Source organism: Cyanistes caeruleus, chromosome 6 (assembly GCF_971803275.1).
Source record: "Cyanistes caeruleus chromosome 6, bCyaCae1.hap1.1, whole genome shotgun sequence".
NCBI lineage: Eukaryota > Metazoa > Chordata > Aves > Passeriformes > Paridae > Cyanistes > Cyanistes caeruleus.
In genome coordinates this window covers 53,722,037-53,748,995 of record NC_141706.1, presented here as the reverse complement: position 1 = coordinate 53,748,995, position 26,959 = coordinate 53,722,037, and the positions used below count along the sequence as shown (strand labels likewise).

The window sequence follows — 26,959 nt, the reverse complement described above, 5'->3', positions numbered from 1 at the left end:
TTATCCCTGTCACCTGCCAGCTTCCCTTGGCCACACTGCAATCACATCCACTCACTAGGTGCTCTGCACTTCTTGCATGCCTCTTTGATGCAGTGGAAAACTTGAGGGCAGGCTGTTCTTCTCCACCAGGTAGCTGCATAGAGTTCAATATACAAGAAGGCTGATAAATTATCCCTCCTCTGCTGCCATGTAGAGCATGGGAGCATAGCTGGGAAATCTTAGGAGATGATGATATGACTGGCATTTTTATAGTCTTAGTCTCAGAGCTAGGCAGGGATAATATTTGGCTTCACCTGGAGAAGTGGTGTTCCTTCATCCTGCCTGCATCTCTCCAGGCTGTCAGGAAAAGAAGGAGCTCCTTGAACCATTCCATGTTCCGCTGAACCTCTTCTTCAGCACTCAGAATTGACTTCACCAGACATCTCATCTGCAAGGGGTATTTATTATCTTGCCTACTGGTCTTTGAAATGCAGTAATTCTTTTGAGTTGCCTATAAGGTTAAGATTTCATCTTCAGGCTACCTCCATGTTTTAATACTTCTATTTTCTATATCTGATGAAATCCAGGCAGCAGAATGGGGTGGGTTCTTATAACAGCAAACTATAAGTCAGGCAGAAAACAAGGATTTCACATGGAGATTCATTAAACCTTCTGTTCTGATCTGGAATTTTCTTGGCTAAAGCATCCGCAGCCTGGTCCAGCAAACCCCCTCATCTTACTCAGGAATCATTTAAGGTCAAGGAACCCAACAGAAGTTTGCTTCATTCAACATCTGAGAGCTTAAGCAGAATAATAACTGATTCTTCACACATTTTTAACCCCAGCCCAGATCCAAGGTACCTCCTGCTTTTCCTGAGGTCTCAGATAATGTGATTTACCTTGCATTTGCTGTGCACAGACTCCTGCCATGGCCCACCTGGCATGCAGTAATTCATTAAGCACCAGTAATTATATCATGTGCCCAAATCCTGAGGTCACAGCCCTACAAGTGTAACATGAGCCTTTGTACAGAACAACAGATGGTTTCAGCAGCCTTGTGCCAGAGGTGTTGAAAGATGAAGATCCCCCACCTCCGCCTCCTCTCCCAGCCAAAAATGCCAATAGTTGCTGTCAGCAGACTCCAAAAAAAAAGCTCAATTTCAAACACCTGTATAAAAATCTATTATATGTACACAATTTGTAATGTTAGGTTTAGTCCCCAGGGTACTGTAATCAGTATGGAGATACAGCAGTGTCCCTGGGACATCCAGCCAGCAGTTATCAGAAGGTCAGTCAATTCCTCCTGGGAGGGCTGTGGCCAGGACAGCAGCTGCATGTTCTAGCTGTTATCTGCTCAGGCAAAATGCCTGGCCTTGTGTCTCATATCTCTCCTCATTCCAGTGTTGCTATTTTTGTGACCCTACTGTCTTGAAAACACTGCTTCCAGCTATAGAGAAGGAGTGAGTGGCACCAAATACTATTTCACCTGGGAAATGGTGTCTTTTCCCATTCTCAGGCACAAAGGTTGAGATCACCTGTCCACTCCTGGCCCTGAATTTATCCTCAGAAAACCAGCTTGGTGACTTCTTTCAATGCTAATATCATTGCATAGATTTTGTCTATGGCATAGATTTTGTGCCTTTGGGCAAACTGAAATTAGTGAGGCCTGTGTGAGTTTCAGCCTGTTGGTCTGTCCAGCCCCTACAAGGCAGTGAAGTTCAGTGCTGCTCCTGTAACTCCCACAAATTGCAGAGGTTGCACCAGTATGGTGCTTTGTGAGGACTCCTGTGCTGACCTGCCCATATTTTTATGTCTCTGATCTCACTCTGTTGTGGTATTTTAGACTTCTTGTCATAACTGGAGTTTCTGGTTGTTCCCATCACCACTAGCCTGCATGACCTCCACCACATGCTGTATTCCTGCCCTGGCAACGCCAATAGTCTGAGACACACACCTCTCTCCCACATCTCACTGTCCTCAGGACTGCCAGATTTTCTCTGTAGAGCTAGTTCAAACCACAAATGCTCCAGTGCTTTCTGCAACTTCTTGTTTTCTGGCTCTGAAACTACAGCCCACATTCATTTTTTGCAAGTCCCCATTTAAAGTAAAGTGCTTCTTCCTTCACAGTGTTGGCCATGCTGAATCTTAGTCATTAAGTGCATGGCAGTAACAGAGCTGTGGCTGCCTTGTCCCAGCACAGCTCAGCTGGAGCACAAGCAGATGCCAACACTGGAAGGCACAGCCCACCAGCATGCACAGAGCTGCTGCCCACCACGGGCAAGGGTCCTGCTGCCTTGGCTGCAGGTATGAGCTCTCCAGCTCCCCACCTCTGCCATGCTACCAGCAGCCTCAGAAGGGGTGGAAGGAGTGGAAGGAACCAGGTGCTGCTGGCCTGGGGAAAGTGGCTGCCAGGCAGTGCTGGGACTCCCACTGTGTGGGGAGACTCACAGGAGCTGTCAGTGTTGCTCTGCAGCAGGATTGGTGTGCCCAGGTCAGCCCTGCTGTGCAAACACACAGAGAGCTCAGGTAAATGGGTTGCTGCCCACAGTGTGCTGAATGCACACTTGGCAGAGGGATTTGGGTAGGTGGATTTTTTCATTCCTCCCTGGATGAAGAAAGGACAGCCAAGACCAACACCCCAGTGTTGACATGCTCTAACCAGAGCTCTCCCTTCTTCAGTGGACTGGCTAAATTCTGAAAACAGGATTATGCATGGAAATAAGAAGTATCTTAAAAATACAAGAGTAAGATTTATTGATAATTTCTGTTAAAACCACCTGAAAATCAAATCTAAAAATTTCTTCAAGGATATACAGGGGTAATTCTCTTCAGAGTTGTGCTTATTTAAAGATCTCATGTGGAAGCACCATGCCACAAGGGACAGCGAGGTGATGCAATTATCAGTTATGGACACTGCAGTGTGAACAGCAATGTCAGAGCCAGTCTTGCACAACTCCCAACATCTAAAATATAAGTGTTTGTGTCAGACATTAATTACACCTACCTAGTTTCCTTACATTCTGAGGAGAGTGATCAGTAGCTCCAGACAGTGATTCTTCTGGTCTGCTGGCAGTGACAAGATTAGAGAAGACAAATTTTATCTTTACAGGCCCTATGGTGTCTCACTGTACAATTACATGCTATATAGGCTGCAGGGGTTCACTATTTTGGGAAAATATAACAGTGATGTTGCTGCAGAAAGCTTCTCAGTAATGAAGGAAGCAATAACCAAGTTTTAATCTTGTTTTAAAGAGAAATTGACCCTGTAGTGGCAGCAATCAGGGATGGAGATGAAAAAGCAGTGTGCAACATGATGAAATCAGGAAAAAACCTTTCTGTACCTAATAAGGATGGCTGGATACCCCTCCACGAAGCTGCATACTATGGCCAAGTGGGCTGCCTCAGCCTGTTGCAAAAAGGTCAGTGAAGTTATAACTAATTACAAAAGGAAAAAGAACATGGATAAACTAAAAGGCCAAATTAGCAGTGTTTCAGTCCTAGCCTGGGGCTGTGTATGAAGCTTCTTTCCAACCTCCCTGCCTGTATATTAATTCCACCTTCTCTTGGAAAGTAGGTTTCCAGACTGAAGCCTAAAGCTATGATATTTGGGAGAAAGTGATACAGGATAGATTCTGCCAAGCCCTGGGATTCTCATGCTCAGGCCTTGAAGCTGAGCTCTCTCCTGCTATGAGCTGCTTGGCTGCTGCAAGCTGACAGGAATAACCACAGTTTCCCCTGGGGGAAGATCCAACCCAGCATCCCTTTGCTGGTGCTTGAAGTTAATTACTGTAGTTTGTTTTCAAACTGCGGCTGAAGAACAGTTACTCAACAACTTTCTGCATCACTAGTGGCCAAAGCTGAACATTTTAATCTAAACTGAAGACAGGTTTCCATACTCAACCTGAGTTACAGTAACATTATGGTATATTCCTAATTTACATTGCTTATGGAAATGAATAAACAATAACAACTTAAACCCCCAAGGATTTAGAAGGGTGGTGGTGCTGCAGATAGCTGTGCACTACGTGCCACAATGACTTTGGGCTCACCATTCCCTCACAGCGTACCCAGGCACCATCGACCAGCGCACCCTCAATGAGGAGACAGCTCTCTACCTGGCCACCAGCCGGGGCAACCTGGACTGCCTGCTCACCCTGCTGCAGGCTGGGGCTGAGCCCGACATCTCCAACAAGGCCAGAGAAACGCCGCTCTACAAAGGTGAGTAGCTGCTTTTCCAGGGATGCTGAGCTCTTCTGGCACCACCAAGGCAGAACTGCAGGACCACTCGTGATGAGGGGCTGAAGGGCAGTGATTAGCTCTTGTTTTCTCCTTCCCTGTGGTAGTCCATCTCCTATGCCTCACTTGCCATGCCATGGTCTTTTATCTCATGAACAGAGATAGGAACAGCAGCTGTCCTGCAGGGTGCAGGCTGTGATGAGGTGCTGAGGGTGAGGGGTGAGATTCTCACTGGGGCCCTAAGCACGAGCTGTCTGCACAATGTCCCAAACTTACAGAAAGCTGGGTAGTGAAGGACTACATATTCTTTGCTAAATGGTAGGACCTAAATAGCTGTTGGATGGGCAAGTACAGTAACTGTAGACATGCCAGTGTCATATACTGTGTGGGCCAGGCCAGGCTGTGTGCTATGGGACAGTCTTCAAATTAAAAACAGTTCAGTGAGGTAGATAAAGTATTTAACACAGACATATTACTTTGCTGCTGGTTGGAGAGAACACTTTTTTCTTTTAGCAGACTAGCAATATATCCACGATATCACAAACATTCACAGGAGACTTCTCACACCTTCATGTCCAATGTCCTTTGCTCCTGCCATTTGTTTTTAGTGCTCTAAAATATTAAAAACACATATTACAGGTTAAAACAACAATCTTGCCTCCAAATTTGGATGCCTAGCATTAGAGCTACATTTAAAATGCTCTTGTTTCAAAATTCTGGCTTTTAGTTGACCAGGGAAAAGCTGTTCAGCTGTGCATTAAACACACAGTAGTGTTAGCAGTAGTAGTAATAGTAGCAATAGCAGTATTAGCAGTAGTAGCAGCAGTAGCAGTAGCAGTAGTAGTAGTAGTAGAGGTCATAGTAATAATAATCACAACAACAATGATATGAAAACACCCTTTAGACAGAGAAGTTAGTAAGAATGGATTATCCTTGATGCAGTATCTTCTACATTATCCTACAATAACAAGAACAGCAAACAACAGTTTAAAAAACTGTCATAACAAAATAGTCATCCCTCTTATGTAAGCAAATTAAACTCTGCAGAGCCATGGATCGATAATTACAGAAATGTCTAATTACACAGTTGGTTTCAGTATACAAATGACACCTGTATATGGGGGAGAGCACCATGGAGCTATTGCAAAGGAAGAATCAGTCAGACCTCTGTGAGAAAAATACACTATTATTTCAAAGAAAAAACTAATTGTTATGAAATGTGCTTCTCTTCTGTACATTGCACAACAAATGCTGATTGGGGTTTTCCAATGTAGCTGCTCATCCTATGTACTTCTAGGTTAGAGTCCCACCCTTAAGGTGCATAGGAAGCCTCATGATTTGGGATTCAAAAAGCTATGGGACAAATTGGAAGAATAAAAATCAACAAAATGCTATTAATTATTAAGAAACTATCTTTAGCTCAGAATGGTCCTGAGCTATAAATTGAACTATAAATTGACAAAGTTCTACTGAGCTACACAACTGTTGATTTGAGCTTTTTAAATTTTCTTCTCTACATAGATTTTTATCTGCAGTCCATGGCAATAAGATAAGGAGTCAGTTTGCACAGAATTTGGAAAGAAAGTGTTCAGGTCACGTGATTTCTGTAGCATATTTGTTCTTCATAAATTACTTTGTGCACCTTATCACCTCACTGTGTCCCTTTGGTTTCCTGTTGGTACAAATGTGCTGGGCCAGATTCCCCCCAGTAGCAGACTTGGCACAATCTCTGCACAGGACACTTATCTGGGTCCAGCTGAAGACTGGCTTCACTGCCACATCCTTTTTCAGCCTCAGACAGTGTCACTTGGCAGCAACCTTTGCACTCATACAGGCTTAAATGGATCTTTGGTCTTACTATGGCCTACTTGTACTATATTGCCTTGGGCTACCTGAAATGGATACCCAACATCCAGAATACTTTCAAAAGCCTGTCCTAGCCTCTTCCCTTTTTTCTAAAACAGCTTGTGAGCGCAAGAATGCAGAGGCTGCAAGGCTCCTGGTGCAGTACAATGCAGATACCAACCATCGCTGCAACCGAGGCTGGACTGCTCTCCATGAGGCTGTCTCCCGAAATGACCTGGAGATCATTGATATCCTTGTGAAAGGAGGTGCCAAGATTGAGTCTGCAAATGCCTATGGGATCACTTCTTTATTTGTGGCAGCTGAGAGTGGGCAGCTGGAAGCTTTGAGATACCTTGCAAGATGCGGTGAGTACAGCTTACATGCATCTATTCATTTAATTATTAATAATTCAGAGTTTCCCAGTAATTCTCCCTGGATCGTTTTTTCTGGCTCTGGAGGCAAAGCCTGGCCTGCAGAGACACTAAAACACTGTTGCTCCTGATGATGGGACAGGGTAGGGTCTTTTACAGAGCATGAAATACACGGTCTAGAAACATGCACTTCTTCAGCATTCATTCACGGTCACCTGCTCTGGGAAGTAATGTGGTGCTGTCTGACTGCATTTCCTTACAGCTTTCTAAATCCATACTGCTGCACACATGTAGCCTAAAATCCAGCCAGTTATAAAAGACAGCTGTAGGTGGTAATAGATGGCAGAAGTTGAACTTCAGCCTACCCCATCTGCTCAAGAATGTGCAGTGATGAACAAGATTAGCTGTCCTCGTAATGTATCCTCTGAAAATAGATAAAGCACTACTGTAGAGTTTATGGGTTTATATCAAATAGAAGCAGATTCACTGTCCCCATGTGTAAGTGTTCAAACATATAAACATAGTGAATTTGAATCTAATTTACACTAAAACTTTATTTTATTGCTCCACTCATTTAAAACAGATTTACAATAAGCAAAATACACTTCACTGAGGCATATTTTATTTTCACAATGGACTAATATCTTCAATAAGACTTGGGTCCTGCACTTGCAAAACAAGAGCTTACCAGTGACGAAAATAAGAAAAACTTCTGAAAAAATTAGAAAGATTAAGAAAGATATGAGAGTTGGGAAACAAAAAAAATGTGTTCTGCTGCCCAGATAGTCTTGTCAAGAGAGTTTTGTTAGTCCATCATGCTGCCTATGACTTAAGAAACCAAGCCAGGATGTGATTTGTGTTTCAAATTAGATAGATATTAAGATTTCCTTGAAGTTCAACTTTGAGAAAAAGGCACAAAACGCCAATAAAACTGTCCAATTGTTTCAAGCCCTGAAAAGCTCTTCGGAGCATCCCAGGAATGATATCATTCATTTGTTTATGATGAGCAATTTTCATAATGAAAAGGGTTTCTTTCTCATTAGGAACATAGTCCTGTGTTATGTTTTGTCACTGTAATTGTCCTGAAGTTTCCAGCTACAACATCTTCAAAGGGCCAAACACAACACAGATGTTTCAGCTTAGGGTGAGAGCCCAGGGAAATGTCCTCATTGGCAGAGAGCTTTCATGATCAAACAGAAGACTGATTGGTTTCTTTATTGGAGTTTAGAAGCAAAACTCCAGTGAACTGTCATTCCCATTTAGGATGCACATAGAGCAGCCTTCCTGAGAGCACCATGGTACAGTATATGACAGTCAAAACCCAGGCTTAAAGGTCTTAAATATCTACAACAGAAAAAGCTAGATTCCATATTGTTTATGGCAAAAAAGAGTTGCCTTAGTTTATACTTGCATGTTATTTATTAAACAAAGCATACATTAGAGCTCAAGAAAGAAATTCCCATATAATCCAGTAGTTCATTGATAATATTTATCTAATTTTTATAGTAGAACTTAACATCTGAAGCTTAACTCCAACCCTCCTGAAGTGAAGAGATATGGCCACAGGTGCTAAGTTTTGAAATGCAATATTCATTGATGAAGGCACTCACAAATAAAACCTGTTTAGAATTGTTGATCAGCACCATGCAGATGTCATTTTTAACAGTATTCTTTTATCCTGGATACATATTCAAATCAAATTGGAGTATAAATACTATAAATGTGTATTTATAATAATTACAGTGTGACTATATAGAGTATAAATGATAAATTTAAATAAAAATATAGCATAGATATCCATAGAATTTTAGAGAGCATCTATTGGGATAATCTAGTCCAAACTCCTGCCCAGGAATAGTATATATACATAGTGTAAACACATAAAAATTAGTGTGTTTGAAGGAAGGACCATGCCATATAAAGAACAGCCCATTTAATCTTTTTTTTGCCTTTGAGCTACAGCTGAATGGAGCCTGGACTCATGATTGGGACCTAATAGTTGCCACCCATGATAAACTGCCCCTCATAAAATTCCCATCATATTATAAATCAATGTAAATCTATGATATAAGGGTGATATGACTGTGCCACCTCTGATATGTCAGTGTTCTCATCTCCATCCAGCACATTTCATAGCTCCAGTCATGGAAATATAAGTGTTCATTCAAAGTATGCTCCTCCATCTCATTTTAACCTTTGGGTGCGGGTGCTAAAAGATTTTCTTCCTTCCTAGGTGCTGATATAAATACACAAGCCAGTGATAACGCCTCTGCTCTTTATGAAGCCTGCAAAAATGGACATATTCCTATTGTGGAGTTCCTTTTGTCCCAAGGAGCAGATGCTAACAAAGCCAATAAGGATGGCCTGTTACCTCTTCACATAGCAGCCAAGAAAGGGATTTGCGAGTAAGTTTTAGTTAGTTTTATGGTGTTGTTTTTTTTTGAAAAGGATCCAAAGGCCTTGCAAAAAGAGAATGTAATGTCCCAGAACTCATTCTGAGCAATGTGAGCAGGGCAGATACCAGCTGAGAGGGGGGCTTTCTGCATGCAGAGCTCAGGCTAGAAACTGTACACTGGAGAGTGCGTTTAGAGGTTGGGATGGGATGGGGTGAGCAGGAATGTGGGGTGAAAGATTCCTTTTATTTTAACAAGACATCACTTATTACAGCTAAATAATATAATGTATATTGGAAGTGGATTAAACTGAAGTCCTCAAAATATTCTTGAAATATAACAGAAAAAGTATTGGTGGGGAGTATTAGTCCCTAATAGCTTTTCCAGCATGGTTTGCAATCATTTTCCTACATGAATGTCCTGGTTTAGGCCTGTTGTGATTCTTCTGCAAAAGCAGAAGATGGTGGATTTGTCTCTGGTGTGCTCAGGTTTTCATAACAATAATTCAGTTCCTGACAGCAAGAAGTGGTTAAGTGAATCTCTAGGGCATTAGTGAGATTGTCACTAGAATATGGTGTTCAGTTCTGATATCCTTCCTTTCAGAAGCCTTTCAGGAAATTATAAAGGCTTCAGAAAAGAAAGACAAGAATTTCTCATGGTCTGGAAAATATATTTTAGTAGTGAGTGATTAAATAACTCTTAATTGTAACAGACAAATTTATAAAAAGACCCACTGCTTTCCTTCTGAAATTAAATGTGTTTGAGATAGAGCTGAGCATATTTTTTAAACAGGGAGAAAAGTAGTGGAAAAAATAAGCAGAAATCAGGTAGAATTAACAGTCCTCTAAAACAGAGATTTTTCTAGGAAAGTGACAAGCTATAGTCTGTGACAAAGAATATCAATTTAGAAGATGCTGTCTGGGAATGGGATGTTGCACTGTCATGTAAGTAATAACCTGGAACATTGCAGCATTCTTCTGAGCCTGAACTCCATAGCATTTACTTCTGATACTAGAGCAAGTTTTTGTTCCTGCTTTCAATCCCTCACTGTTGGAAGAGTGAGTGACCCACAGCTATTTTTTCATTGCAGTAACAGACCCCCTTGGTGACTGTAGAGGACTCTTCTGGCTATCACAGTTTCTACCAAAACATTTCTGCAACAGGGAAATGAGAGTCCAACTGCAGTGACTGTTTCTGGACAGGACAGTTATCTTTGCATAGAACTGCTCAAGTGGATTCCTGCATATTTCACAGTATCTGAGGAACAAAAGCTTTAACTTCACTACACCTTCCCATGATGTTTTTCATTCTAGCATTTAGACTTGCTTGGGAATGTCAGTTAAGCTTCTCAAGTCACTTTGATAGACCTGAGGATATTAATCTTCTGTAGCTGGAGTAGGCCTGGTTCCTTGTGCAAGCTGTGTATTCTAGAGGACAGTGTCAACTTATGTAATATACATGGGTTTATACATTTACATCATGTGCATCCATACCCTGTACTTACTAACATAAGTATGATTCAAAATCTTCTCCAGGGTTTGAGTTATAAAGTAATTTTCTTGTGTGAGAGACAGAATTCAGCTTGAGTTGTTCACTTTCTAAAAAGTTTACTTGAAAGTACAGTAAGTTGATCTGAATCCAATTGGTTTATAGATTATGGGCCAGGTCTCTGAATCTTTCCCTCCCCTCAGTAGTCTCACACTCTGACCTGAGAATAAATTTACATGGAAACTCTACAACCTGAGTTCACCCATGGGTTATGAAAGCAAGGGTCTGATTCAGGGCTTGTATCTATTATTCCCAACAACCAGCAGCACAAATGAGACCAGAATTTAGTTAAAATTCTGCATTCTTTCATTTGTAAAAGACTGAGCACAAATTTTGTGCACAACTGCTGCAAACGAAGTAGAAAAGAGAGACAAAAGAAAAATATATTCTCTTATAAATATTTATCTAAATGACAAAACTTTAGCCTATTTGGCTGATCATTCTTAATTCCTCTGGTATTCAGTAAAATAACACCCTTCATGGTGACCTCTGTATTCCTGCAGATTTAATACGTAATTCTGCAGGAATTCCACATTTCAACTTTTTTGCCAGAGCACGAAGGCTCCCTACCATCAAAAAGCCAAGAATGTGGTCCCAGGGCTCAACTGTCAACTCTTGTTGCTTGGTGTTTGTTTATTTTAAATGACACCTTGTCAATACTGACCTGAAATTCATAAAGGTCATCTCATAAGCTGTAGTACAGTCACAAGCAATCATTTAACTCTTTCCCCCTTAGAACTGAGATGTTGAGAAGGGAAGACTGTGAAGCATGGGCAGATTTACTAAGGGAGCACAAGTCAGTAAACTCCTGGCATGCTCACACTAAGGATGCTCTGCCTCCTCCTCCATATAACCCCTAACAAATAGAAAACACAGAAGCAGGTGTCAGGGATTAGCGAAATCTTGGCACGAGTTAAAAACTGTACATGAAGCTCATCCCTGTGACAGACATGGGATGTGGTCTGACTTCTCTGGCCTTGGCTGCCTTGAGTTGCATTTTCCCTCTAGAGAAACAGGAAATGCTCCAGAGGCACCATATTACTGAACTGACCCACTTTGCAGGGTGAGAAAGAGACACAGGTTCAAGCTACACAATTAAACCAATGAAAATTTGATGCTTCCTGCTTGTCATACCAAAATAAATGTGGGGTACAGGGACTGTAGGTACTGTGCTCCAGGACACTGCAGCATTGGGATGCAGAGCCTCAGCCTGGCACCCGTGCAGCGAGGTTCAGGTTCCCCTTGCAGACAGAAATGATGCAGTGCCTCTTTAACTCAGATGTGAAGAGCTGGCTGAAGCACATATGCTGGAGGGAAAGAACAAAACAGACCCTTAAATCTTCAAAACATTTGATCATGGGATGAGTAATGCTGGTACTTGGCGTTGTGTCCTCACAGTGCTCTGTGCCCTTTTTGTTATTAGGCTCTTACAGAACATTTGCTGAGGGTGGGAAGCTGCCAGCTCACCAGCACCCAAACCTCCTGCTCCCTGGCAAGTGTCACAGGGCTGGAAAATTAGTGTGACCGCTTGGAGGAAAAAAAAAGTGCTTAATTTCCCAAGATATTTACATAATTTAAAAAGCCTTTTTGTTTAAAAATGAGGTGTAGAAGTAACTTGGAGACATCAACAGTCCATCATGTAAATAGGAACATAATCCTGTAAAATGCTATGCATCTTCAACTCTAATTTCAGCTCCTGGGAGTGTTGGATCTTTCACAGGATCACAAGATCATCGCAGACAAAGGTTTTACTGGCTTAGTTCATTATGTAAATATATGTTTGAGGGCCCAGTGTTGGGCCCAGCCATTGCAGTCAAGCTAAAGATATGCAGCATTTTAAAGGAGACACACTACATGGTAGGAAACTGAGCTTTGCATGTTTGTGTGCCGCCAGGGCTGTTGACTGCTAGGTAGAGCAGTCTGCATGGGAGGAAAAGAGGCAAAGAGGGTGTGCTTGGCCTCCCAGCTCACACAAGCTCCTATTCATGATATCCCCCCTCTACACAGATCTTACAAAGGAAGTCTGGGCAACTCCTGGCTCAGCAGGCAGACTCAGGTTGGATGATCCCCAGGCTCTTTCTGAAAGTAGCTTGAGGTGACTTGTCCATATCTACAGAATCAACCTGGGGCCTTGGCTATATCACCCTTCTTTATGAGCAGGAAATGAAGGTCTAACCCTTAAGGTTGGTCATGCAGCTCCACTGACACCTGTGCAGATGAAAAAATGATCATGAATTTGTGACTGCAGGGCTCCTGTGCATCATATATTTGAAAATCATATTACATATTAGATCAGCTTTATTTATGTTGTTGTGTTTAAGGCCACATCATGCTTTCCAATAGCAACCCCTCATTACTGGGGTTTAGTACTTGGCTGCACATTTTTTCTCCCTCAGCTGAAACACGGAAACCAGTCTGAACATATTTTACTTCTTTTTCTCTCTTTTACTAATTGTCTTTTTGGCTCCCCATGATTTGGGAAGGACATTGATAGCCCCATAAATTTGCTGTAGTCAAAAGCCGCACAGTGAAGGCCTGCAGCATAGGGATCCATGCAGGGTAATAAGTGAATTGTAAAATCTAATAGGGAAAGCTTGGGAACCAAATCTGTAGTTGATCCTAGCTCAGACCTGTAGACATGGGGTTTCACCCCCTTACTGGTATCAAGCCCATTACTGTGGCTGTGACCCACAAGACCTGCCAGCACTTTATGTTGGCACCCTTCTCTGCTGAGCAGTAAAGCAAACCCTGTGAAGGGGAGATGTATTCTCTCTGCTGGTACCTCAGGCTGGAGGTTGTGCACCTCTTCCTCCAGTCCTACCCACAGCATGATGATGAAGGTGCAGAATATCTGGTAGTTCCTGCCTGGTTGTTGCCCTTTGGGCTTTGGAACCTTAGAGAAATAACACCAGGGAGGGTGAGTGCCAGCATGTCGTCTCTTCCACTGTAACTGCCCCTGTAGCTGCCATTACGTCACAGAAACTGGGTGATAATCTCAAAAAAATGTGTTCCTCCATGAAAGGGGAAGGTCACACAACTCACATTTTTGGCAAGGTAGGTGCACAGGGAGTTGCTGACAGGTTTGAGGTTTGCACTCTGGTTCCTATGAGCTGCTCCTGTGTCCAAGTTAGCACGCTCTGCCTTACGAGTACAATCATAAAGCTATGACGTGCTGTAGTGCTGTAGATCCCCTGGAGTTCACTGCTGCTCACTGAGTCTCCTCCTGGCAGGATTGTCTCCATGCTGATCCCTGTCACCAGCCGCACCCGTGTCAAGCGTAGTGGCATCAGCCCCCTGCACTTAGCGGCCGAACGCAACAATGACGATATCTTGGAAGAGCTGATAGACGCTGGCTACGAGGTCAACACTGCCCTCTCTGATGAACGGTCCTGCCTTTATGAGGACAGACGCACCACCCCACTCTATTTTGCTGTTTTTAACAATAATATCTATGCCACAGAGCTGCTGCTGCAAGCTGGAGCCAACCCCAATGTTGACCTCATTAACCCATTACTCATCTCCATCCGCCACGGCTGCCTGAAGACCATGAAACTGCTTCTTGACCATGGGGCAAACATTGATGCCTATATATCAAGTCATCCCACCACATTTCCAGCTACCATCATGTTTTCAATGAAGTACCTTTCTGTGCTGAAGTATCTCCTGGATCTGGGCTGTGATGCAGGTTCCTGTTTTGAGTGTCAGTACGGAAATGGCCCACACCCTGCATTGAATTACAGGCGGGAAAGACTTAATGATCCTCAGGTGACCAGAGAGCCAACTGTAGTACAGGTAAGCACAGCCTAGTCTACCTACAGGACTTCTGAGGACATGTCCTACCACTGGGTTTTGACAACATTAATGTATTTTTTCTTCCAACTATTTTTGTGAAATAAAATGCCATGATCCCTACTTTATTTACAGGGGAAAAAAAAAAAAGGTTCAATATGAGTCTTCAAACATTCCAAGTTGGTGTTCAATGACTGCAGGAAGGTAGGCAACAGCCACTGTGGACATAGCTTGAATTTACAGTGAATTGTAACCATCTTGACAGTCTTACCAACAATTCTACAATGCTCTTTTCCTCTGGACCTGAGGTGCCAGGACTGAGGCATGTTTTCCTGACAAACATATGGATGATAGAATCTGGGCAGTAGAAACCTTTTTTAACTTGCCCTGTAGGATTTGTTTTGTCTGATACAGAAGGTTAGCTACTGGTTACATGAAAACAGTCTAGTGCTTCACTCTGTGAGGGTAAACTATTTAATGTGAGCAACTGAAACTTCTGTGTCTACTGGAAAAGTAGTCATGGAGGGAGAGCATAAATTATTACATTAGCTGTGTGACTGAGTTATATTTCAAGATTTCACAAGAGATTAGGAGATTTAGGTCCATGATTTCGTATTTTCAAAGCCACTTACAGGCTTTAGATATCTACACTTTATACATGTATCTTTGCAGTCCTTTCTAAAATGCAGCTGGGCTTAGCTTCTACTGGGCTAAAATGAGACTCTCAGTCCCTTAAAGGACTTTGCAGAATCTCAGGTTATACTTCTTTTCTGATTTCTGTATGTTCTCTCCTTCCAATGTATCTCAAAACCTAATGCTCCACTCAAATTATGCTATCTTTCAATACACTACACAGAAATGAAATCTCAACATGGAAGTTTTTCTATTTTGCAAAGAATTGGGAAAGAAATCAATCAGCTTCTATCTAGTTTAAGTGCAGGTTTGAGGGATCCCGAAGGTATAGTTACCAATATATATTCTTTGGTGGTGGAAAGAAAAAAAGAAAAAAAAAATCCAAGGAAATATTGACCTTTTTATCAGTCCTGTCTTCCAAAAGACTTTACTCTGCAGTAGCATATCTGGGGAAAAAAAACAAGCTAAATTAAAATCTTATAGAGAGGATTTTAAGAGTTCATTACAATAATCTCTTATCCTAAACAGGGCTTTATCTTCAAGAGTCTTTGTCACAACAAAACTCTTCCAGGATACCGTATTTTTTGTCAAAGAAAAATTTATAAACTATATCATCTCTAGTTCTTGATCTGTGATATGGCAGCACACTGAGTGAATATAGAGATGGAATTCCAAGACAAATAGAGAGGGTTTGTCTGTGGCCCCCTATGGTATCCTGGCCATTCAAAACCAGTTCCTTCTGGATCTCACCTGGAACTATTGCCTAAGAAAATATCAGGTCACTAACAAAGAGTTATTGCCTCAAAGGTCACATCACATGAGGCAGAGATAGAAAAAACTCTATAAAATTTTATCTGTGCCCAGAGAGAAAGCAGTAAGGACAGATGTGCACAGGGGAAAAAAAAAAAAAAAGTAAACCCTTCCCTCTAATATTGTTTTTTATTTGCTTTTACTGCTAGGATTTTGGCTAATAAAAGTGAGGCTTGTGTGGCAGCTTCATGACATGTAGTTATGGTTTATATTCTGAAATACGGAGGACCTTATGAAACTACAGCCTTCTCCACACGAAAGATGTTTTTTTTCTATATTCTTCTGTAAGATCACATAAGGATAATAAATCTGAATTATTGGTCTCTATAAAGGCTACAAACTACTGTAACTGGATTTGGAAAATGCACAAATATAAATCATCACTGATGCTACTAAATTAGTGTGTCCTGGAGAAAGTGAACACAGAAAAATGGTTGCTGACTCCCTTCATGTTTCCAGAACTGCTGTTGATCCCAGGATCAGGTGGGGACGGACAGCAGTACCGTACTGCCACGAGAGGGCATTCGGGTTTCTGCCGAGAACACAGGCTCAGAGCCACCTTGTCCCTGAGTCAATCCCACTGCCTGGTCTTGCAGGTTGCATCATTTTTCTTTGTTTTCCTTCTTTTCCTGCAATGTGTTTTGAAACATGTTTATTCCAGAAGAGGTTTTTGTAAGCTGAGCTTGTGAACAGGGAGAGAAAAAGGCAGGCATGATCTCTGGTGGAGAGAAGAGAGCAAGATCCAGTGTTTTATGGCCCTACACATGTCTTCATTTCAACTGCAAGGAGGTGGTAAAGCTGGTGCCCAGTCTGTGCTGCCCACGGGCGACTGCATGGCAGTGACACACGCACTGGGGAGTGACAGCCAGACACACAAAACTGCACTTCCTATAAGCAGCCCAGGTAGGAAACTGTGGGCTGTCCACCACCATCCTTCTGACATTACTGCCTCCAGTTGTCCTAGGAAACATTACATGGTGATGTTCAGTGAAAAATAGGAGTCAGAAGTGTAGTGAACACCTCTGTGAATGCTCTCACTTTGAAGAAAATAATCTTATTTTCCACTGCTCTATTTTACTAGGTGAACTAATATAATTTTACTTCTGAATAAGAGTATCCACACAAGAGCATAATGATTAGGAGTTGAGTTAGGACTCATGCACGAATAATCAAATTTTATCTAGTTACAGGAATTTAAACTGAGAGAGCTTTAAGATGGCACATTTTCTTTCCTGTTTGGTGTGGGCTTAGAAGGTGTTTGCAGACAGTCTGAGTGACTAAGCTGATGGATGGTGCTTCAGCCACCATCATTCAATAGGGTTCAGCCATGTGCCTGAGTTCTTACCCACTCAGCATGATTTAATTCATGTTAAATTTCCTGACTGCTTGCATGCAGATTACATCCACAGATATCTTCATCATATGCAGAACCCTAAAAGAGACAAATGAAACTGACTGGTATAATATACATATTTATGTTAAAGTGGGCAGATTTTTTTAAAAAAAATTAGTCAGCTTAAAGCCAGGTCCTTAAGTCTATTCTTCACTATCTTCACAAGAAGCCCTCCATGCAATGGATTTGGGTACTCTGCAGCTTACACTGGAGACAGTAGAAAATTTGCATGATTGATGTCATGAGGACAGAAGGCACCCCTCTATTAGGGCCAGGATAGTTCTCACATGAGTGAGTAAAATGGCCTGGAATTCATCTGAGCAGAGATTTCTCCAGACTTGTTTCTAGTAAGATGTTTGCCCCCCCAAAGCTGCAGATACTAGCAGGTTCACAAGAAGCAGGAGGTGCTGCATTCTTCTGAATCTCCCTCTTTCCCTGAGATTCCTTTTTGCCTCTCAAAACTCCACCCAAGAAGGGAAAGGACCCAGCATTCTAGGTCACAAGGCCCTAGACTGCAGGGATCTTTCAGCAGCCCCTGACTAGCTTGGGGCAAAGTTTCTCTGCCCTTGCATTTCTGTGGAAGTAGTACCCTAGGACTTGTAAACAATTCAGCGTTATTCCATGCTCCAGAGCTAGGACTTTACCAGGGATTTGTGTCAAAGTGACTGCAAAGAGAGGTTCTACCCTCAGCTGGAACAGGCTTCAGTTGAAGTTTTCTGAAAGGAAAGTGGCAATTGCCCTCACAGCTGGTAGAAGGGGGTCACCACTAGAGCTGTCAGGGCTATTGCAATTGCTGTTTCCACAAGTGCATTTTTGTCCCACTGATGCCAGTCAATCTGTTTTTCCTTGAAGTTTTGTGAAATGGTGTCTACTCCAGAGATAAGTCGCTGGGCTGGGCCGATCATCGACGTTCTTCTGGACTATGTGGGTAACGTGCAGCTCTGTTCCCGGCTCAAGGAGCATATTGACAGCTATGAGGACTGGGCTGTCATTAAAGAAAAAGCAGGTATGCTCTCCCAGAAGAGAATATGGCACAAATAGTCCCACTGTTGGATTCAAAACCTCAGTCACCATCTCCTCTTAGTATTCATCCCATAAACTTGAAAGGATTTCCCTGCTGTGACTGACCAGGTATGAGGGTCAGCAATTTCTGGGGTGTCACTGGCCCTGTGGTGTGAAGTGCACACCAGCCATTTATCTGACCCACTGGGAAAGAGCATAGCAGTGCAGAAGGGCCCATTTGGATGTAGCTGGGGTTCTGTAAGATCAGGACAGGTAGGCAGCACAGCCATCTCCACAGCAGCCTAGCAAGCACCAGTGGTCTTTAAAACCATCATGAATATTCCACTCTCCTAATATCCATTCCCTCAGGAAAAAGTCTTTCATAGACCAGAATCAGTTTTCTGGCACCAAGATAAATTTGGTATCTATTGCATTATTTTCAGTGGGAAGGCTGAACACTTTGAAGTGGCTTGTTTAAATCCTCCTAGAAAGCCCATTGTAATGGCTGAGATGGGTACAGCACCCCATCCTCCAGCCCCACATCCTTCCCCATGTCATGCCTCAGAATAGGTGTTCTATTCCAACCCCAGACGTATTATCCCCTCATTACTGAAAAAAACCCCTTTTTTTATTCTTCCTTCTCCCATTTTCCTCCTGCCCAAGCTGAGCTCAAGTCCCTCAAGTTAAAATCTATTCTGCTCATGTTTCTGACCCACCTATCTTTCAGAACCTCCACGACCTCTTTCCCATCTTTGCCGCATCAAGGTACGGAGCCTGGTTGGAAGAAACCGCATCAAACTCCTCGACACCCTGCCTCTCCCAGACAGACTGATCCGATATTTACAGCATGACTACTCACAGTGACCCCAAGCACACTGGATATGCAGCAGCTTCCTGGCTGACACCCGGCGCCACCACCGTGGCACAGGTGCACACCGGGGAGGAACTGCTGCGGGCTTGGTCAAGCACCCTCCCATGACTAATCCAAGAGAAATGTCCTTTTGAAGCATGAGTGAGAAGAAAATGGAGGAGACAACACAGGAAACTGCTGTTAGGTTTTTCAAGAGAAAACACGATTCACCTCAGACCTCAGTCTGAGAAGAAGAAGAAATGAGAGCCAACACTGACAAATGAGTAGTGCTGAAGCAAGTATCAGTGAGGAATTCAAAAGTGTCCTGAACTTTTTTGAGTGGTGGAGCATAGCACCCTTGCTGTGGTCACAACTCAGAACTTGTCAAGAATCAATGTATTTGGGAAAACAATCACATTGCCTTCACTGACTGAGATTTATATTGTAGTTTCTATTCTATTATCTGGATTTATGTGAAGTGTGTTGGTTGCTAATTCTCAGATATTTTGACACCACCTTGCTAGCACTTCTTTTTTTGTACTTTTCATTTTGAGTACTTGATTTCTGAACCTTCAAATCTCAGAAGATCTAGTGGACTAAAATCCAGAAATGCTGAATCCTTTAAAAGTCAAGGAAAGGTTTATTTAAGGAGGAAGGAAGAATTATATTTGCACATAGTGAATACAGTCCATTTTGTATTTTATTTGCAATAGGAAGTAAGTGAAATTTTGCTTGAGAGAATTTCCTAGACTGGGGATTTGAAAGCAACCCTAAGCTCTTTTTTTTTGGTGTAAATTAGAAGTAGCTGTACTGTAAACAGTAGGTTTATGTTTTCATAAAGCTGGTGTCAGAACAGAACAAAGCCCTAGAGGAGCTGGAACAGAGAGTGATGTGAAGGAGAGAGGCAACACTGCTGAACCAACTTATTCTCTTTCTCCCCCAGAAGATCTTATCTCTACAAAACCCAGCCTCTCCGACCTCCTCTATGGCTGTAACAATACTATGATTGAAAGTAAAAGAAATTATTTCAAAATTATTGAATTCAAACTGCAAAATTTATGGAAATGAATACCCAGAATTAGGTTTCCAAATCCTGATTCAGCTGCCTAAACAATGCCAAGTTGCTTGACCAGGTGTTGTTCCACTTAAAACAGGGGAATCATATTCAGTATCAGATATTACCGAGGCAGAATAAATATCTCAGAATTTAGCCCTGAAATTTCTGATTTTGGAAGTTTGACGTATCTATTAGCTTCCTTTGACACTGATGAAAGTTACTATCTCATCTTCTTTGAAAATTAGGTCACCTATTTACAGCTCAGATCCACAACTGATTTATGGCAACTTAACAAGTCACCATCTATCTGCTGAACCACTGTAATTGTCCGTGAAATTCTTTTATTGAAGTTTTTAACAAGTCACATTCCCTCACAGCTGGGGAGGCCAAGGAGCCCATGAACAGTTATTGGCAGTGACTACAGATCACTTGACAGGTGTGACTTGCTGAACTGCTTTGATGAGTGCTTTATTCCTCACTAGGCACCTAAGAAAGAATAGAAGAAACTAAATTTGGAACTACATCTTTTCAGATTAGCATCTTAAGCTAGCAGCACAATCCTCACCTTAGGTGACAGAGGAGCTGTGCCTAGTGTGCCTGGTGGGGTCTGCTGAGAGTCCCTACCAGAGACCTTACAGATCTGGTTTTGTTTGTATAGCATCTATGGAATATGATAGAAATCTAAGTAGGGAAAATACACTGCACTGAGTTTTATTTGTGTGGAGTTTTATACCTGAGCACAGGACTAAAGTGTGTTGCACAAATACAAGTAATACAATCTGTCTGGGCACACAGACTGTGATGGCTTTGTGTGAAATGTGTTCATCACTTGTGGGACAGGATGTGAGCAGAAAAAGGATTGCTTACAGGATTGCTTACTCTGTCATTGTCATGTCTACATTGCTGTTCCCTTTATAAATGCAAAAATTGAAAAACCAACTGAGTTTCAATTCACACTGAACAGTGATCTTCTTGTAAAGCTTTGGAAAGTCAGGTGGGCTTCCTCCACTGGTGAAGTTTCATCCATTAACTTCCTTTACTACCAGTTTAGGATCTATCCTCACACTCTTCTGCAGTGTGAACAGGGAATTGGTTCAGGTTAGAAAAATATTGGATGGGTAGAAAAGGATGGGGAACAAGAAATTGCTCTATCAGTTCTGCCAGTGAAGGTCCTGTATTGGTAAGCAGTCCCTGGAGAGACAGAAAATCACTGTGGAGTTCATGCATCTCTCACTTTCTGAGGCTGAAAAACAAAGGTCTGGGTCTCACACTGATAGAAATCAAAAGTCCTTGAAATCAAGCAAGTATTACAAAGCAGAGTTGTAGGGGATGATGGATACAGATGGAGCTTGGTGGAGACCACTCCAGAGTTTGGTGTGCAGTGACAGCCCTGAAGAAGGTAGAAGGGTAGACGGGGTAGAAGGGTTCACAATCACCAAGTACATGTATAACTCCAGAAGTGGGATTTCATAACTGTCCCAAACTGGGAATTTCCCCTGAGCCAACATTTTTGTGTCCACAAAAGTCTAGCAAGTAGCAATTTCTTTTTATATCCTAGGAGAACCTGAAACTGTGTTTGAATGGGATAAATAAGGAAAGCCCATTTCTTCTTTCAACCAAGAGACTTACACTTCTATGGGGAGACCCATGTCCTGGTTGCTGTCAAGGATCTGTCCTGAGCAGAAGTCACTGAGGCAGAGAGCACTGGTCTGATGGGAACATAACACATCTGTGGGAAGGATAAGTGCATGCTCTGCACAGAAACTGAGGTGAGAAGAGTCTGTTAGAGGGGGAGTCTAGTAATTACAATGTTATTAAATCCTTTCTGCTTGATCTTTAAAGCATACCTTCACACACTCAGTTTACATTTATTCTCACTGAAATGGAGCTCACTACCTCTCCACTCCAGTCACTGACATGCTATTTTGTGCACAATACTGAATCTGCATGAATTCAATGGGCCTTTAATGCATCTACCTAGAAGTTACTGTGAAAAGAAAAATCTTCCAGAACCCAGGCAAGCCAGGCTTTGTAAGCAGATCAGTAATTCTAGTTCAAGGTAAAGTGGCTTGTTTTACTGAGTGTGATAGTTAGACTCCTTCAGAGATGATGACTTTATGTGAAATGTTCTAGGAATATTTCATGACCAGGTTACTGTACATTTTTTTTACTGCAAAATGTGCAATTCACTTGATGTTCTTCTGCACTTTTTTTGATTTTTTTAAAATTTCATTTTGTATAAAAGTTTTTTTCATTTACCTCTCCCTTCCCATTATTTATAAAAGCTATTGTGTTTTTTAAAGTTTAAATTTGCACTGTTTTAGTAAATAGCAGCTCTCAAATGTTATGTTTCCATCTTTCAAACAAAGTATGAATAAACAAGTAGATTCTTAAGGACTATCAGCTGTCCTGAATAGCAACATCAACCATCGACCAGCCAAACACAAAAATATCCAGGAAAATTTGAATCAATCCAAGCTTGAACAATTAATCATTCTGTTGTTAATCTCAGGGATGAGAGAACGGTAAATATTGCTAGAGAGGAGGCAGAGTTGCTATTATTTGCAAACCTTTTGGAAAGTCTCACACATCCCCATTCAGGGATTTTGAATATACTTAACAATTGTCTTCTGTTCATTTGTGTTTTACTTCACTGCTGCTTCAGTTCAAAGCCCCATCAAGGGCCACTGCCTGCCTTGGGCTGGGGTGGGGGGGAACTTCCATGTCACAAAGGATTTTGAAAAAGTAATATTAGTTTAAATCTGAGTGTAGGAGCATAAGTATTTGAGTCTGAGGTCATTTAGAATGGACTGTTTCAATCTTTCATCATAACTTTAAAGCACTATTCTACTACATGGAAAATATGCAGCAATATACATTCAAATAATAAAGAGTTTTAAAGAAGGGAAAAAATAAAATTAAGAATTAAATATTCAAAAGACAGGTTGTAACTCTCATCTTTCTCTGGATTTCTTCAGAAATAAAATTTATACAGAGGCTATCCACTTTGCCAAGTATTTTGAATTTTTATAGTAATCCTTATTCTGGTGTGATCCACAGCACTATGAAATTTCCCTAAAGAACTCAAGGAGCAACACTTGAGCACAGCAACTACTGCAATGCCAGTAGTTCATTCCATGACCTGGTCTGGCCACCCAGATGCAAATACAGACCAATGCCAAGAAGGCGGCTCTGCATCGATAGTACTGAAACAGATTTCAGCATCTGGCTGCATCTGGATTACAGCAGGACACAGAGCTACTTATGTGAGAAAAAAAAAACATTTCCATGTAAAAAAATTCCTTGTCTACAGGTCTGTAAATTAAAAGCCCTTGTTCTCCTACCTTTAACTTCAATGGCTCTGGTTTCTATTATTCTTCTTCTGGAGTTTCCTCATTGATTTTTTTTTCCAAAAAAGGGAAAGGCATTTAAGTATGTTCCTATCTTCAGTTCTGGATCAAGAGCTAACCTGACATCTTTAGCCCCTAGATTAGCTCTTCAGCACCTCATGCCTTGCATGTAGCTACAGGTATGTGCTACCAAAGACATTTCCTGCTCTCTCTCCTACAGGTATAGTCTATGCTAGCTTGATACATATCAAATGCAGGGAGAAGGCAATGAAAGCCATCTCTATTTCTACAGTTCACCTGGACTACAAACACATTACAGACATTGTTTCCGTAAAAGTGAACATTGGTGGGATATGTGAGGTTTAGGGAAAGAGTAAACCATTTCTAGCCTGGGAGTAGAATCACAGAATATTTTAAGTTGGGAGGGACTCACAAGGGTCATCAAATCCAGCTCTTAAGTGAATGGCCGATACAGGGATCAAATCCACAACCTTGGCATTATTAGCACCAGGCTCTAACCAACTGACCTAATGCCAGTGGTAGTTCATATCCCAATAAAAGTTGCAACGAGGTTATATAATACCAAGGCCATCAGAAGATACAAAATGATACTCTACAACTGCTTCAGATGATATTTTTTTTAATGACTGCAATGCACTCAAATGAAGTGTTTTCTGGTTTTCCCCTTGTAGAGATACCAGGAGTCATAGAGAGCTATGCCAGTCAGAGACCAAACCAATCAAGGCCACTTTCTATTGAGTCCTGGGAGAAGTTCCCATTAGCTTCAGCAACAGCAGGTTCAAGCCCTGGGAGGTCATGGATGTCCTTTCTTTGTCCCTCTTTCCTCCCAAAATATACTGCTCTTGACTTCAGTGATTTACTCCAGTATAACCAAATAGATACAAACACCTGCAGCCTTAAACATCTCATATCTCATGTTCTGTCTTAGTACCACTTTCTCCATGGGTTTAGAGAAACCTAACTTAAAAACACTTCTTAATAAATTCTCCAATGCCAATTTGTTAAACAAATTAGGAATATACTAGGCAAGACATTTACAGCCAGGTCTTGTGATATCATCTTAAAATCAGGCAAAATAAAAGATGTCTCTCAACCAGAAATCAAGGTAGTCCATTCTTTCCTTTTTCTTCCATCATACCTAATGGTTTTGTATTAAACTAATACAATTCCTCACTTATTATGTTGATGCAGATCAATGCCTGATGTGGAAATGCATCCCGCTTCCATTTGCACCAGCTTAGCACTAGCTAACATCCTAGCCCCAGAAGAATTCTGATTTATATCAGTCCGAATAGGCAGAGATTTCAGCCCTCGTATCTCCCCACCAGCGGGGCAAAACTAAACAGAGTGTACTTGCAGAATCACCAAAATAAAATTACCTTCTTTCTTCCCTTATTTTTTTCTTTTAATTCTCTCAGTATTTACATACAACAAGAGTTTAAATCAATCACAAGTGGTTTCTATATCAAATACCATCCTTCCAGTCCCTTGCATGCAAAACGAAATGACCTGAATATCTTGACTTCTCTGCAATTAAAGTACAGAAAACTCTTTGAATACATTTAATTTATTCCATTTCGCTGCTGCTGCCGCAGGGCAGCCCCAGAAAGATGTTCCCACGTGGAGGCGGTCTCGTAGGTGTTACAAGCGCGGCTATGAATGGCCCGCAGCCCCGCTCGCCGCGGCTCAGACAATGCCCGTGGATGAAAGAGACCTGGTGTGCCTCATGCTGCATGCCACCGGCTTCGCGAGGTTTATTGCCGATTTGCCCCCGTGTACGGAGGGGAGAGCGCAGCCCAAGTACCTTCCCAGCAGTTATTTATTCCCTCCAGCCCGCCCACGAGGCTGAGGGTGTGATCGCCGGCCTCCTTCCCCTGCCAGCCGCTCATGCCCGAGGGCTGACCGGGCGTTTCAAATCCCCCTCAGGAGCTGTCGTGTTCGGCGTGACTCCGGCACCCGCCCCGCTAAAGATAGCCAAAAACATTGAAGATGGGTGGGGGGATGGCGGGCTTGGTGGGGATGGGTTTCAGAACCGTGGGCCTGTAGAGTTTCTGTGCCGGGCCGTCGGCCTCCTTGCAGAAGTGCGGCACCTCGGCCGGCAGCGGGGCCGCACTCTTCCGCCACAGGCCCAGCCCCGGGAAGGGCGACGGGGGCAGCGCTCCCGGGGGCTGGAACACGCCTGGCCCGGGGCAGGGGAAGGGGCAGCAGGTCCAAGCACCCACTCGGCCCGAGAGCGGCCCGGCGGGGTCCTTGTCCCCGGCGTGTGGCGCAGTGTCAGGGGGGCTCTCCGGGCCCGCAGCGTCCGGGCTCCTCTTGCCTTTCTTCCCCTCATAGGGAGGAGGGTCTCTGGGGGCTTGGAGCCCCTCAGGGCTGGCAGGAAAGGCTCTGGCTGTCAGGCTTTGGGCCGGCCGCGGCTCTTCCCAGAAGGAGGCGGGGAGCTGTCGCTTCCTCATGGGCACCTGGTCCGGTCGGGCAGCCTCGGGCTTTTGTTCCTGCAAAACCCGGTCCCCGGTGAGGCTGTCCTCTGCCTCGGCTGCCTGCATCACCTTCTCGGCGGCAGCCCCGCCGTGGGAGCTGGGCTCGGCTGCCTCGGGCAGGGGGCCGCGGGCCCGCTCCTCTGCGGCCCTGCGCCAGCCGCACTCGGGGGGTTTGCTGGGGTGACACCGTGGCATCCGTGAGTACTTCTGAGAAAACCGCTTGAGCTGCTTCTGCAAGTATTTCCTGTGGTCCACGGACCGGCGGCAAGGAGCTGATTTATCCAGAGCCGCTTTGATGTCGCTCGAAGCCAGGTTAACGAAGTTCAGTAGAGTTTTTACCTCGCTGTCCGATGCCATCTCACTGAATGCACCGTGCAGAGTTTCCCATGAAAAGTTTATAATCCTTCTTCAGACAAACCTTGGCAAACCTGCGAAACACGACAGGCAGACTTTTGAGCAAGAAGCTTTGGTTCAAACGGCACTAAGCAAATGGAGGGACACGTCAAACTTCTCAGCCACGCACACAAGTTGTCGGTCAGCTCGCTTCCTCGCAGGGAAGCTGCTGTCCGTGCCCGCAGCCCCGCACTGCTGCCCCCGCACACACCGGCACGGGGAGCGGCTCTCGGCGGCCAGCTCAGCTCCTGATCCTGTTAGAGAGCGCTCAGGTGGACAGGAGCCGGGGTGGCCGCCCTGGGAGCGAGCACCGACACTCACCCGGCGTGCGGCAGCTTTTCTCACCGGTGCTGGCGGCTGCGTCGCTGCGGAGGAGAGAGAGCCCCTTCCCCGCTAATCTCGTTAGGCAGGTTACACACCGCCAACCTCGGCGGAGGCAGCCAGGGCCCGCCAGTGTTTGGATGTAGTTTAGCAAGCACTTGAGCAAGCTGAATGAATATCGACTCCAGCGAGTTCGGGGCTCTCCCAGGCCAATCAGAAGCCACTTTGCCAAATACAAAGCATCCCAATCAGGCATCAGCCTCCCCTCCTTGCATTCTTTGCCATCACAAATTGTCTCCATGGGGACAGCCGCAGAAAGACAGCTAATAAATACAATCATTTCCCCATGATTTCTACCATTCTCCCTATCCTCTTCACCCCGATGGAAACCTTTCATTTAAAAATTACACAATCCAAAGCAAAAATGCTGAAGATCAGTCAGGAAAGTTTAGACACCCTTTCCTCTTCATTCTCCAAAGCTGTCTGGGGGC

The 26,959-nt window shown here is 43.2% G+C and overlaps 2 protein-coding genes across 3 annotated transcripts in view; one reads left to right on the top strand and one right to left on the bottom strand.

The window, feature by feature from the left end:
- The window catches only part of ASB2 (ankyrin repeat and SOCS box containing 2), a 32,193-nt gene extending 8,937 nt beyond the window's left edge, over positions 1-23,256 (top strand). Inside the window, exons 3-9 of one of the 2 annotated variants that reach the window (XM_023927653.2) lie at positions 3,232-3,398; positions 4,042-4,197; positions 6,180-6,425; positions 8,665-8,836; positions 13,603-14,164; positions 17,850-18,003; positions 18,727-23,256. In XM_023927653.2, the coding sequence (XP_023783421.2) occupies positions 3,232-3,398; positions 4,042-4,197; positions 6,180-6,425; positions 8,665-8,836; positions 13,603-14,164; positions 17,850-18,003; positions 18,727-18,863 (1,594 nt within the window). In that variant the 3' untranslated portion in view covers positions 18,864-23,256. The remainder of the gene's footprint in view (positions 1-3,231; positions 3,399-4,041; positions 4,198-6,179; positions 6,426-8,664; positions 8,837-13,602; positions 14,165-17,849; positions 18,004-18,726) is intronic. The other variant, XM_023927652.2, reaches the window with a different exon arrangement.
- A 1,570-nt stretch (positions 23,257-24,826) lies between these two features.
- FAM181A (family with sequence similarity 181 member A) lies at positions 24,827-26,585 on the bottom strand. The gene is made up of 2 exons (XM_086895984.1): positions 26,469-26,585; positions 24,827-26,182 (listed from the first exon to the last, which is right to left on the bottom strand). Exon 2 carries the CDS (start codon positions 26,109-26,111, stop codon positions 25,242-25,244), a length of 870 nt encoding a protein of 289 aa, XP_086752110.1. The 5' UTR covers positions 26,112-26,182; positions 26,469-26,585; the 3' UTR covers positions 24,827-25,241.
- Positions 26,586-26,959: the final 374 nt, after the last annotated feature.